Genomic DNA, 15,277 nt, shown 5'->3' on the forward strand with positions numbered 1-15,277 from the left:
TAGTCATCTGTTTATATGGTGCCATCACAAAGGTCTTAAAAAACTTCCCAATAATAAAGACATAAAGGGCTGTCTCAAACTGGAGCATGAGCAGTGAATGAGGCAGGAATCTGTCCACTGAAATGCAGGGGAAAATATCCTTCTGATGTTACCACACTTGCTGTTCAGCTTCTGAGAGCTCACTAGGCAGAAACATGGAAAAAACCCCCTCATTATTCTTTTTAATGTGCAATTATACGGATACTACATATATGTCATATAGTTCGTATGTGTATGTATATACATATATGCAAGTTATCAGCAAACAAAGCTTTTTTGAAATTCAGTTTGGTTTATAGCAGCACAGTATGAATTACTAGCTTAGCCTGTTATGCAAGTGGAAAGGCTTTATTTGGAAGATATGGAAGCAGATTTTTAATAATTCTGATGGAACAACAAATTCCTAGACATATCGATACAATATTTCTAATATTGTTTTACCCTTCTGAATAGAAGAGTTACGTCTGCTCTGGTTGCCTGTCACTCAGTCAAACACACACATTTAAACATTCAGTGAGAGAGAGCAATGCCGTGGTGGCCATCATGGTCTATGAACATGAAGCTGAAGGTCTTACGGTTTATAGTGAGAAGCAGTATCATTAAATGGTACAGATGAAAACTCCAATTTGTGCAGGAAGATCATATGCCTGAAAGTTCATGTTTTTAACATTAAATGTAATTAAAAAGGCATATTCAAAATATATATATTGTGGAAAAATCAGCATGGAAAATCAGGAAAAGTGAAAAACTGAGATCTTAGCTGTGATGTCAAGTGTGCATACTTCTTCTACATACAGTTAACATGTCTGTTATTAAACAATTTGTCAAATGTGAACATTACCTTCCTGGCGAGTCACCGTTCTCATCAAACAAGATCATGTCCCCAGAAACCCCAGTGAAGTTAGTCTTCATGAGGGATTCCAGAAGCTTCCGACCATCTATGGGCTTCATGGCGTCACAGAGGCCCACATAGCCCGGGCACAGCGACATCTGCATGTTGTGGAGGCCATATGCCATCGAGTATATTGCATTGATTACAAAGCCCATCTTGGAGTCCTGAACGTGCTGTGTCCTCAGTGTCATCTGGCCTGCCGGGGAGCACAACAAAGCAGATGGTTAGTGCATGGAGCTGAAATAAGACCAGTTCCTCAGACATCTGTTGGTGGATTGCTTTTAATGGCAGAAAAAATATTTTTAAACAGCTCAGTCTTACTGGTACACACACTGACCATGTAAAAAAAAAAAAACCCTGAGTTAAAGAGATGTTCCCCTTAAGTATCTTACCATCCAGTGGATGCTTCTCTGCTCAGCTCCACATCTCACATATGTTGCTTTTTGACTACTTCTCTGCCATGTGCTTTTTTTTAAAGCATGTTTTGGGGAATCCAAGAACTTCCCCTGCCTTCAGAAATCTCTGCAAATGCTCAGAAATCTTTTGTTGAGGTGTAAATGCTAACATGGGGTCTATTCTGTAGTGACTTTGTAGACAACGCATTGGTTTCAGAGGTATGGGAGCCAGTCCTGTGCAAACAGACACAACCAGACACAACTCCTCTGCTGTACCCAAACTTGCTGTGCTAACAACTCTCCTACTTCTATGTCTTTTGCTCCTATTGATTTATGAAGTGAGGATAATGATGCAGTAAGGATGAATGCGTTACAATGCCTGTGAAGGGTTTGATGATGTGGGTTAGGCATTGACTCTTGTCTGCTTAGCCAGGGTTGGTTAACCCTTCTTTGCCTGGCTTTTAAAATATGTCTGGATTGCTATTTTCTATTTCAGCTACTGTGAAATGCACAATAAAAACTAATTCAGCAGCACCCTGAAGGCCCTTTTTTTTTTTTAATAATCCAGTGTTATTAATGACACAGATCCACTGTGTTGGCAGCACCAGTCCAACTAAAGAAGAGTAGCCTGGTGGTTTTCTGCCTCAAATCTGACAGCTGCACTCTAGCCACCAGATCTTTAATGCTGGGGAAAGGAGAAGAACCAGAGCTAAGGCAACTGCATCAGTGGTGCTGGGAATTTGTCAGGCACCTGGAAAGATTTGGCTCTGGAGAGAGAACAAATGAAAAGCTCTACTAGAACATTTGCTCTCCTTTTATCAGTCAAGCAGAAGTCCCTAGGAGCTGGGGAGTTCCATGTGTGGGCAGTCACAAGCAAATGGAATGCAAATAACCCTCTCTAAGAGAGTCTATGTCCTGTTGAGGCATGGGCAAGCGCCAGAGATGGAGCTTACACCTGCCTGCCTGAGCTGCATTGGCAGCACAATGTGGGAAGTAATTTATGCCACAAAAAGACCGATGTACAAAGTTTTTCTTGAAAGAAATGAAGACTAATATATGACTCTGAGGGTGACACTAATCTAGTTTAACAATATCCATCTAGAAAACAAACAGTCAGATGTTGAGGCACTTCCATTGGGAACAAGTGAAATCTTCAGCTGGTGATTGATCCCATCAAAAAATAGGTGCATCTACAGGCTCACTTTTTCAGTGGGGAACAAGAACATCACCAGCCAGTTCTACTCACTAAAACATTTCAGAGTTATCATAGAATTATCAAATTACAGACTGGTTTGGATTGGATGGGCCCTTAGAGATCATCTTGTTTCAACCCCATCTCCTTACAAGGAGCCTTCGGTTCTTAAAACATCAGGAAGGGTAGGAAAGACAGAGTTGACGAGAAAAATCATTGTATACAGGTCAGTAAGCGAATGAGTGGGCTGAGAGATCCCTTTTTCCCTTCTGTTTTGTACAAGAGGTGTCATTTCCAGTTCTGGTCAACCTCAGGAGCAGTGATTGACATTTTTGATGGTTAAATAATATAAGCATGAAATATTTGTAGTGGAAAATAAAACCTTTGAAACAACAGACAGAGTTGCTCATTTGTTCTGTTGTACCAAGGTATTGCTTTTTCCTAATTAAAAATAATAAGCATAAAAACTGCAACAGTGGAGTACATGTAAAACCCATATTAATTGAAATTAAGTGGAAAATTGAACAAGCATATTACATTGCAATACACAAAACTTAGTTTAACCAATTATTCATCCTCAAAATTAACAGCTCACAAACCATGCAGTTAATTATAGTAGCCATTAGAATGAATCAGATTTGCATCAGCAATGGTATTTATTATGAAACAATATTTCAGCTGATTTATTGCGTATGATTGCTTAAAAATTTAATAACTTAATTCTTACAGGAACACTCTCCACTGGGCTTTGTGCTTCAATTTTATAGAATTATTATTCTGACTTTCTTTAAACATTGAACCTCATTCAGTTCACCTGATGATTTGTAATGAGGCTGCTTAGCTCTTCAGAGAAGCTGCTGGCAATTGTCAACGGAGTTGGGAGGGGATTAGCTGCTGTGAGAATTTTAATATACTTCCTGCAGCTGGAGAAAACATTTCCCTGAGATGTCAACTGCCTCACTTTGCTATCTAGGGCCAAATCCAACCTGTGAAGTCTGACTGTTAGTTTATACCTCTCTGGTATACCCTGCGGTTAAGACAAACATCTCAAAAACTGAGAGAAAAGAATATTTTTGCTCTTAATATAACATAAGTGCCAGTATTAAAAAATAGTTAAGTCTACAGTTATTTTCAGTCCGTTTCATAAAATACTTAGGCACATCGGGCTTGAAGCGTGTAAGTAACCCTATGTACCTCAGTGCCCCTGTGAGTGGTTTTAAGGGAAGGCTGAATATACCAGATAAAAGGTAGTCTCACAGTCAGAAAAAAGTAAAAATATTTTATATCGATCTCTGCAAGAGGTATGATTTTAGGTAGCCTTAAACAAATCATTAATTTAAGTGTCAGACCCTATTGCTCTTGCTGGAACTCAAACACATATTCTTAAATTCATACATAAGTGCTGTCTACAGTCAAGAGCCTTTCCTGACACAGGGTCATCTTGAGATGGGGAGGTGGCGCGTATGGATTTAACAATGATGATACCAGCAATGTTTACATTACTGGTAATGTTTACAAACTTTGCAGATTTAACATTTAACCAATAATAATGAAAAAATCTAAGAGAAGTTGAGGAGTTCTTACAGAATTACTGGACAGAGAATAAATATCCATAGACTGTAGCCTACACGCTTGCTTATAATATCCATAGCACTCATAGAATCATAGAATATCCGGAATTCAAAGGGACCCGTAAGGATCATGTCCAAGTCCTGGCTCCCCAAAGGGCCAGCCAAGTCAGAGCATGGCACTGAGGGCATCGTCCAGATGCTTCTTGAACTCAGCCAAGCTCAGTGCTGTGATCACTTCCCTGGGGAGCCTGTTCTAATGCTCAACACCCTTCTCAGTACAGAACCTCTTCCTAACATCCAACCTAAACCACCCCTATCGCAGCTTCTTGCTGACCCCTTGGGTTCTATCCCTAGTCACCAAAGATCCCTCAGGTTCTATCCCTGGTCACCAAAGAGAGGAGATTGGTACCTGCCCCTTCACTCCCCCCTCATCAGGAAGCCACAGACCGCGATGAGGTCTCCCCTCATCCTCCTCTTCTGCAGGCTGAACAAACCAAGGGACTACAGCCTTTCCTCGTAAGGCTTCCCTTCCAGAGCCTTCACCATCCTCGTTGCCCTCCTCTGGACACTCTCCAATAGTTTTCACAGAATCATAGTATGTGTAAGGTTGGAAGGGACCTTTAAAGGCCATCTAGTCCAATCCCCCAGCAGTGAGTAGGGCCATCTTCACTACATCAGTAGAGTAAAAAAGCCATATGTATAAAAGATCTGTTATTTGCCATCCTGTACATTCCCATATGAGAAAAATCTGCAAAGAAGGAAATAACAATACCTTGTTTTCCTGTGTGTGGGCTGGGAAAAGCCAGCGGGATGCCATTTGTTGTAGGTGTGTAGGGATAATCAGGACATGTTCACGTGGACGGTTTAGTTCAACTCAGGTGTGGGCTTTCAAAGTCAGTCTCCAAATCGCTGCTACTCAGTGTGCTTTGGTTTCAACTGCATGTCACGATTTTGGAGCAAGTGTATAAAATTTCTTTCAGATGATACTAAACTGGGTGAAGTTCCCCTGAAAAGCACCTAATGCACCACAGTTCAGGCCTTAGGACCAGGTTACTGCCAGTTTCAAGTGACCCTCCCCCAAGCTTTGAGTCTTTCTTGGCCCACAGAGTTTGCAATCAGACTCTGCCTCACTACCAGTATGATGCAGACAGCAGGATTTGAAAGTACAGAGACCACGGTGTGTGTGGGCCAGGTACATCTGAAGTTGATGCTCTTTTGACAGGATTAAGTACCTTTTCTGTGATAGGACTGAGCAATCATTGTGTTGTTTGCAATAACATCAACCTATTTATGAATCTGTGCTGAATTTGGTGTTTATGTCCAAATGTTTATGGAAAGTAATCTCTACTGCAGTACCTCAGAACTAAAAAACTATTAACACCGTGTCATAATAATTATTGCAGAAATAAAATATCTGCATCCTGCAATTAAAACAGGAAAGGTAATAGAAGAATGGAGGGTGAATCAAATCATATCTAGTGGGGAGAGTGAGGACAGAACTTGCAATTCATAACAAAACATGGTCATGACAAATGACAAAACATCATGGAATTCTCTGAGAAATGAAGAAACCTCAGCAGTGAGAGCATGTGAGCAGATCCCTCAATTCTGTTTTGCTTATTTCCTATTCTCTTTTTTTTTGTCCAAGTAATTATTGTAAGTAAATAATGGCTTATCCTATTGTTTTCCAAGCTGTGAGATCACGAGGCAGTTCCAGAATTGAAGTCACATTGCCATTTCTGTCTAAAAAATATTACATAGACTAATCCTGTCTTTCCTTTGGCAAATCAGATTATATCTATTCAAATTTCCATCTAATAATTTCCTTTCCACTGCTTTTTATCTGCCATCTTTCTTTACACTAAATTAGGCCTCAGCAAGAAGACCAATTCTCATTACCTTCCTGGCTTTACTCTGTTCAATGCAAGGGGCTTGTTAATGGCTGGAGGTTTTAGGTGCTATAATGTTATTTCTGAAATGAAAGTAAAATTATCCTGAATTTCATGGGAAATAAAAATATGTAAATATCCTATAGATCTTTTAGGAATATATGTACAGGAGTCAGATGAGACTTTGCAATACATAAATGCATTAAATATTAGCTTTCCGATTTGCTGCCAATGGAGTAGGAAGTTAATATCCATGATTTTTCTTCCTTAAATATTCTGTATGTCTGGATTTAACTGTATGTTCCCAGGCTTAATATAGCTGTGACTATACCAAAAGTGAAGAACAGGTCTGTCAGTCCTATAGAATCATAGAATTATCTTGGTTGGAAGGGACCCTTTAGTTCATCAAGTCCAGCCATCACCCTATCCTGCCCACCACCAATAAACCATGTCCCTCAGCACCATAGCTTTTAAATACCTCCAGGGGTGGAGACTCCACCACTTCCCTGGGCAGCCCGTTCCAATGTCTAACAACCCTCTCTGGGAAGAAGTTTCCTTAATATCCAATCTAAACCTCCCCTGGTATAACTTGACACCATTTCCTCTTCTCCTGTGGCTTGTCACTAGGGAGAAAAGGTCAGCCCCCACCTCTCCACAACCTTCTTTCAGGTAGTTGTAGAGAGTAATAAGGTATCCCTCAACCTCCCTTTCTCCAGACTAAACAGCCCCAGTTTCCTTAGCTGCTCCTCATAACATTTATTCTCCAGTCCCCGCACCAGCCTCATATAAACTCAGGGGATCCTGATCTGCAACTTTTCTGCCCATGGTGCTGAGAGTGACCCAGACTGGGATGCTCCAGCAGTATCACAGCAGAAGATTACTGGGTGCTGTGCAGGACCACCACACACAGGGCTACTCAACAGCACCTCATGAAGCAAGGCTTGAGGCCATGCGGACGCAAGCTCTGGCTGTGTCTGCACCCCACAGCTACGGGGCTGGAGCTGAAGCAGCCTGTCACCATGAGGGGGGAGTATATATGGGGAGCTGGGCAGGGCTGGCTCTCAAGGCAGCCTTGAACTTGCACAGAGACTGCCCAGCGCTACACTCCTGGTCCAAAGCTGCTCTTTTCTGCTGTCAATTCTCCAAAGCACTGGTATGTAGACGGTGGAAAAGAAACATGTTCTTCGTCAAGAGAGTGATTCCAACTGGCAACGGTTCATTTCTTGGATCTATTTAAAAACAAATAATGCACTTACGGGTACCGGTCCAAGAAAGCACTTAAGGGAGCGCGTTAGCCCTGGAGCGGCGTGAGCCAGTCCCCGGCACCCGCGGTGCCGAGCTCTCATCGTGCTCCAGCGCTTCCCCCGCAGCCTCCGGGTCCGGCTGTCCCGGCTCCGCGCCCGGCGCTGCGCCGGGCTGTGGCTCCACCTCGTGGGCACGGCACCGGGTGGCCGGCCGGCCAGCACCCGCCGAGGGGAGCGGGGCCGGGGCGCATGGCTGAGAGCCCTCCCCAGGCCGTCCTCACTCTGCCCCGTGGGCCCGGCACTGCGCGGGGGACCGGCTAGCAGCCGCGGCGGGGAGCGGGGCTGGGGGACATCGCTCCCCAGACTGCCCTCCCTCTACCCCCTACCCACGGGAAAACAAAACAGACCCCCAACTTGCAGGGAATTCCGGAATTTCACTGTTTCCCCACGTACTTAATATGTAAATAAATAGAAAGCATTCTTCAAAGAAATTCATTACTGTACAGATTTGTGATGTAAAATCTGCCATTCCTGGGGTTTTTTTCCCTCCCCCTGCTCCTTACCCTCAAGGAAGATGAAATACAGGGTGGGTTTTTTTTTCCCTGTTTGCCAGCTGGTGACATTACAAAGCCTCATCAAGCAGGGATGTGCCAGAGTGCAAAATTGCCATTGTGGAATATGCTTTTTCTGCTTTATACTTTTCCAAAGTTGAGAATACTTTGAATTATAGAGAATGGAGAGATGGTAAAACACAAAGTGAAAGTACTTTACGTTACAGGCAGTGCCCCTCTTACTCCATTTGTTTAAAGAGAAACAAGAAAGCAAAATATGAGATGGAATATAGGACAGTATTTTTTTTTTCAAAGTGCAGAGCAGGTTGTTTGCTATGCAATGAGTGTAACACTGAAATAAAGAGAAATGGGTAGTGCTTCACTTTTTTTTTTAATTTTAAAATATCTCAACAGTCAAAAGATTGTTTACAAGAAAATCCTAGAGGACATCAAAGAGGAAAACAGAAATACAGCCTACAATCTCCATAAAATGTCCCCGTGACTAATTCACAAATGAGTTTCCATATATATGCCATTAAAAAACTCCATTAATTCTGTGAGTTAATTTTTGGTTTGAGAGATGCGAGGCTTACAGAACTGAATTCTAGTTTTGCTAGTAAATGTCCCACACTTGATGTTCAAGCCCACAAGAAAACGGTGGCTTTGGCTGTTTGGGGTTTCCTCCACCCTTTGCCTTAGTGGATATCTGAAAAAATCCTGGGAAAAGGCTGTCCTTTCTAACCACAACATAGCAGGACCTGTCTGCTGCAGGTGATGGTGAGGGAATCCTTATGTCTATCACAGGTCCATACTGTCACAGTTGTGCTCCTTGGAAACACATCAGTAACCTTTCCTGGATCTGCGTGTCTTGGATGGCATGGCCCCATGTCAGACATCCCAGGAATGCGTGTGTCTCTCCAGTGAAGAAATGAGTGGGGTCTTAAAATGTAGGAAGGCTCTGTATATGGAGCAAGGTAAATGATTGTGTTCATACCTAATTAGGTTAATATTGTCTAAAGATGCAGAAAAAGACTTAGTTTGGAAGCTTTTCTGAAATCTGTCATCAGAGCTTTCTGTTATAGGAACATGAAAAAAGTAACTTTCAGTTCTCTGTTATTTGTAAGTTTCCAGGTGTATTTTTCTGCTGAAAATCAAATATAATAGTTTATTTATTTATTTACCCCTGTAATTTAATTCTTTACAGACTGGGACTGGCGAACAAAGATTTTCTGCTGTATGGGAAATTTCATGTAGTTCAAATGTCTTTTTCAATTCAAAATTAATACAAAACCTCAGGATTGGATTTTATCTTTTCTGAAAAGGAAATTCAGAGTAAAAGAAAGAGATGTGGCAACACTGGAAAAATGTCATTTTGATGCTGAGGCAAAAACCACAGCACAACACTGAAACAATGTAAGAGCAAATTATAAACTTGAAAGAAAACATTTCAGTGCTGTTGAAATGAGAAAACAAAAAGTGACTCATTTCTATGCTTTTCTTTCAAAGTGTGTGTCACTGAATCAAGATGCTGCTGTGGAACATTTCTCAGATTTGACAAGCAAGTATCTTCCAGTGCAATCCCCTTGCCAAAAGCTTTCGACCAATTCTAACTTTCATTCTTCACAACTGAAAGCCAATACTTGTGCCGTTACACTTTATGCGATGATTATCCCTAAACCATGAAATTTTAGGATGACTGAGGGACCAAATTCAGTGTCCCAAAATGCAGAGAGGATTTTCAACATTTTTTTTTCAAATACTTAGTTGGCTATGTTGCTTTACAGCTATTTAAGCCTCCATGGGCAAGGCATGTTCTAAGCTCTCAGAAATCTCTCTTAGAGGTTGTCCTGCATCCTTGGGTACCTACATACCAGTGGTGGTCTCGTTTCTGTTGTCAACTTCAGCAAAAAGAGTAACAGTGGCTGTAAGTTGTAGGAGAAAGTGAGTAAATAGATACCCACCGTTTTCTTACCATTATAATCCTTTCACCTTTAGAGAATTCAATTTCTTTGGTCATAAATTACAGTGAAACACAACTGCTACAAATGCAAAAGCACAGTAAATACTGGCACAAAACTTTTTATGCTTGCAAACGTGCTTACACGATGTAATTGAATTTATATAGGAAGTCAAGCTCCTAAAAGAAAAGAATGACAGGAGCTACTCCAATTCATATATCTAATAAAAATGTATATAATATGAATGCATTTAGTTATAATTTAGTTTTATTTTTAAGGCTGGAGATTCATGATCTATCAGCACAATGGTATTATCCTCTTCCAGAGAATTTTCAAGGTTCAGAAAGGCAGTGAGAAAAGGAATTATAATGTGAAGAATAAAACCACAGTAGCATGGTATATAATAAAATACATCTAAAATATGGAAGGAGGAAGGCAGGGAACATAAAGTGAGAGAAAATAGATATAGCTTTGTAGTCAGATTTTGGAGGAGTTTGATGAATTCTATAACAGCAGCGAGAAGATTGAAGTTCTTCAAGGGTTTGAATTACAAGTGTGTTAAAATCAGGACAAATGCATATCAAAAAGTCTTTCAAATAGGTATAGCAGTCCATGTAGCAATTCTCAGTGCCACACTGCTTCTTTCTCTCAGTGAGTCAAAAAATAATGACATGTCAATTTAGCCTCCTAACTCAGATTTTATCAGGCTTCTAGAAAATTCAGATATGGATCTGTGCCTTACAGCTGACCTGGTTTTGGAAATTTCTGGACATGAGCCATCATTACTCTAAAAGTAGTGATAAACTGTGAGCTCCAGGACCATCCTTCAGCTTGACAGTGCTCAAACATGAGGCGCACTTTATCAAGTATCAGACTGAGTGACAGACAGGATGTATTCAGTATTAAAATGCCCATTAATTCACTGTTTAAAAAATAAGATTAATTTTAACTGAATTTGTTTTGGTTTGTTTTCATTTGCAATCTAAAAGTGTGGAAATGTTATGTGTTTGGGGAATATGGGGTTTAAATGTGACACAGTCTTTGAAATATAGAAAATATGCTTCTATCCTCCCAGCATTTATTTTTTTATCAGCTGGGTTCTGATTGAACCAACTTTGACATCTGAGCTTTGATTTATCCAAAGTGATTACTAGCATGTTGTGGTGCAGTCATGTTTTACTCCTCAGTACTAACTGGAAACACAGAAGAACCATTTGTTCAATGGTTTTGTTAAACCAAATTTCTGTTCAGCTGAAACTCTGGGAATTTCTGTGGGTCCTTTTGACCTCATCAGAAGTAGTTGGAACTGGATGAGATTCAATTCAGGTAGGCAATTTTTTGTATTTCTGCCCCTTTAACAGCAAAACCTTTCTCATACTTATCCCAAATCTCCTTAACTTCGCTTTCTGCAAATAAATTCTCACGCTTAATCTTGTTCTTAATTGCTTGGAGAAGTACCCATCATCCTTCCATGTCAGTTTTTGTACCCTTGGAAAAAGTGTTTTAATCTTGGAGAAGCCACATGGGTAAATCATGAATGGAAGATATGGTTTTCTTCATCCTCCTAAAACCCATTCAGAATGCTGCTGAAAATCTAATTTTCCCTGTTCATTCATCACTTTAACCATGTTCTACAATCTAACTATGCATTCTAACCCTAACTACAAACCCTAACACTGGCTACACACTCCCAAGCATGTCAGATACAAGTCATTTCCTCACTTTCAGTCCCCTCCATATCCTCTGTGTTGTTGATCTCTGTCTGTCGTTCATCATTCCCTGTTGTGTTTTATCCCTGACTGTTTTGCACCACAGTATTTAGTGTCAGGAACCCGCTGTAAATACCTCCACAGGTGCCCCATCACCTTCAGATTCTTGTTGCTACTATGCCTTTACATAAAACTATAATTTTTCTCTGAAGTCTGTAACCTGTGCCAGTCAGGCTAAGATGTCACACTGCTTCATCAACACCAGCCTCTATTTATTTGCTCTTTCTTGTCTTACACTTAGATCACAGGCACTCGGGATGTATAGTCTGGTTTTGCTCTGTATTTAAGTACCACCTTAGAAATGCTGTGCCATCCGTGCCTTTGGCTTATACACAGCATGGGAAAAATGAAGTCACTTAGCAGCAGAGGCAAAAGGATTCATTTAGCAGACTGGTAAATGCAATAACTATACTTGTGCCCCTGATGACACTGAAGACTTGACTTGTCCTGCTAATGTCAGTTGAGGCAGTTTCACACGTGCTTTGCTTGTGTTGGGTTTTCTTTCTGGTCTGTGTTAAAATGCATCTGTACAACACCCTCACTAGGAGGAAAAAGAACTAGGAATTTGAGTTCTGGTGGGGACATTTGTCTGTCTGTAAGAAAGCAAGAACATACACACCTAGTCTTCATAAGTCCAAAGGCAATCAATAGCAAAGAATTGGATTAGCTTTTTATGACCTGAAGATGGCTGTTGAGTGGAGTTACTCACCTGGATCAACCTGCACATCTATTTACGAACTTTACTGAATTGTGTCCTTAGATAATAAAAAAATATCTGACTGGTGCCAGAGGGGAAGCCAAATCCAATTCTTATAAAATCCCTAGTGTTCGGAGGCCATTACATGTCTCCTTCTAAAGATGCATTTCAAATTCTTTGCTCTGAATCTTGGTGTTCAGAGGTGGCTTGTAGCAGCTCTCCTGTGGCATGGAACTGATTACACTGAAAATCAAGTCAGTAAGTCTGCAAACTTCTCACTTTCTGTCGTGCTCTGGCTGGGCAGAAAATCAATGTTGTTAGCAACAGCAGTGACACCCATTTGGATTAAGTATGTTCAAATCTGCAAATGAAAAGTGGTCTTTGATTTAGTGATGTACCTTGAGAGAGAATTAATTAATATATCTTTAATATAAGGAGAATTTACATCTTTGAGAATAGAACGTATTAGCGTGGTTTGAATTTTAGTAATTGCTGTAGCCATTTGAGCTGTTTTGTGAGAGCAGCTACAAAATTTAACCATAATAGTAGAACAGCCTTGAAGATAAAAAAAAGTGAAGATAGGAGAGGAATAAGTAATGAGACCAACGACCAATTAAGAGACAGAGTATATCGTGTTTTCAGCTAAAAGGGGTTCTTAACTAGTTTGTGCAGGAATGTGTTTTTGAGACTATGGAGAAAACTGTAAAGAGCATATGCTGAGGGAGAGGAAGACTTTCAGCCTTGATCCCTGAAGACCACCAGAAGACACCCTGAGTGTCACTAAGCATGCTCTATCTGGAAGAAATTAATGTAAATGACTTCCTGGAAATAATTTGCATAACCCTGTCTTTTGTTAGGAATTATAATGAATATGTATATTTAATCTGTATAAATATGAGAAATTTTGCTTTAAATGGCGTACACATAATTAAGTGTGTGCCATTTAAAGCAAAAGTGTGACTATTAAGAATACCTGCTTAATAGTCACCAAAGCTATTGAGTTTTGATCCCGGATTTTCGAGGCTTCAGCTTGATGCTAGAATTTTCTCCTCAGTGTGAACTAAGTGCAGGTGAAGGGATGGAGACATTTTAGTGTGAGATAGAAATCAATGGAGAAAAAATTCTTTTGGATTGCTTTGTGGATTCCCTTAATTTCGCTCATTGCATGGTTTTATTATGCATATCTGACTAAATAGTGTCTTCATTTCATAGTAGCACCTGCTTGACACATGTCTATGAATAGCTTGTACTAAAAAATGGAAAATAACCTCACAAGTCACTGGAGCTGGCTTCATTGATTTATGACTTCATGTATTACCTCATGTATTTTCTGTCACAGAGGTAAACGTAGTCTGCCATTTTACTAGGCAGGGATCAGCAAAGTAATTACAAAGCTTTAAACAGCTTAGTTCATACCTGGGGCAGGGGTGAAGTCAATTATCTATTCAGATTTCAGCCATATCTTCTTGTACTTATTTTCTTGCTGTTTAAACAAGTTGTTTATACTGTTAACAATTGTTTATTTTTTTCATGATAGTAGAACCAGATTGTGGAGAATAATTAATTTTTCCCTACTAAATTATTGGTTATTGCTTTCTATATAGACACCTTAATTTATTAATAACCTCTCATCTATCAGCACCATTCAGCTTTATGTTTATCTTATAGTAATTAGCCCAAGAAGTAGAGAATGGCTTGCCTTTTGCTGCAAAAATAGATTTTTAGTTTTCCGTGGCATTTCTCAGTAAACTCTGTCTTGCTATTTGGAATCCCCAGAAACACCTCTGACATTTTTAAATTTTTTTTTGGCATGCAGCTGCTGAAGAAGACAATATATTCAGTTAGATAAACTAAAGGGCACAAGCCTGTTTTCTTATCTGGTTAAATCTGGTGCAGCACTAATATATTCATAATCTGCAGAAATTGTCAGGACTGTCTATGAAATGCTTGTGACCATCAAGGGCAGATATCGCCTTTACCATCAGGAAGTCTGAACTGAGGGAATTTAAGATTTAAACTCCTAGTTCTTGAAGTTAGGGAACCAAATATGAATTTAGGAATTGATAAAACGTTATGATTTTCAACTTGTATGGAAGATAGGAAATAAGGAAGAAACAAAAACTACCACAACAGTCTCAAAAATCCATGTTATTTTTTAAGGTTAAACTCTCAACATCAAAATCTCCTACTTCTGCAGTTTTCAGAGAATGGAATGGTGTCTAACATCACAATATTTCTTCAATTTATCACACACCCTTGCCTAGTTTTGGGCCTCTGTACTGGTTCTGGCTGGGTCAGAATTAATTTTCTTCATAGTATCTAGTATGGGACTGTGTTTTGGATTTGTGATGAAACCGCTGTTGTTTATATAGAAATGCTTTTGATCCTGCTGAGCAGGGCTCACAAGCAGCCAAGGCCTTTTCTGTTTTTCTCACCACCCCACCAGAGAGTAGCACAAGGATTTGGGAGGGAACATGGCTGGGACAGCTGACACCAACTGACCAAATGAATATCCCATGCCATGTGACATCATGCTTGGTATATGGGGGAAGAAGGAGGAAGGGGAGGGCATTTGGACTGATGGTGTTTGTCTTCCTAAGTCGCAGTTAGACGTGATGGATCCCTGCTCTCCTGGAGATGGCTGAACACCTTCCTGCCCATGGGTAGTAGGGAATGTATTCTTTGATTTGCTTTGCTAGCGTGTGTGGCTTTTGCTTTACCTATTAAACTGTTTTTATCTCAACCCCCGTGTTTTCTCACTTTCACTCATCCAATTCCAGATGGTGAGTTCCCCATCCAGCTGAGGGAAAGTGGGTGAGCGACTGGGTGGTGCTTAGTTCCCAGCTGGGGTTAAGGAATGACAGGCTATTCTGGGAAGAATAGCATAGGTGTCTTGGTAATTATAACCCAAATAAATGCCATGAAACAAACCTGCATGTCATATTTCTGGCCAACCTTTAAATTTCCTTTATATTAATTTTGACAGATGGTCTAGATCAAAATCAAAGCTGTAAAACTGAGTAACATGATGAGTAACAACATACTGTGTGAAAACTCTGATTAAATGGGCATATTAAATC

At 40.3% G+C, this 15,277-nt stretch overlaps 1 protein-coding gene across 3 annotated transcripts in view; it reads right to left on the reverse strand.

The window, feature by feature from the left end:
• Positions 1–15,277, reverse strand: part of GRM5 (glutamate metabotropic receptor 5) — a gene marked incomplete at its 3' end in the record, with an annotated part of 269,980 nt that overhangs the window by 40,553 nt on the left and 214,150 nt on the right. For all 3 annotated transcript variants that reach the window (XM_084276966.1, XM_084276965.1, XM_084276964.1), the window contains exon 4: positions 881–1,127. In XM_084276966.1, the coding sequence (XP_084133092.1) occupies positions 881–1,127 (247 nt within the window). The remainder of the gene's footprint in view (positions 1–880; positions 1,128–15,277) is intronic.

Source organism: Gallinula chloropus, assembly GCF_964237585.1.
Source record: "Gallinula chloropus genome assembly, chromosome: 1".
Lineage (NCBI taxonomy): Eukaryota > Metazoa > Chordata > Aves > Gruiformes > Rallidae > Gallinula > Gallinula chloropus.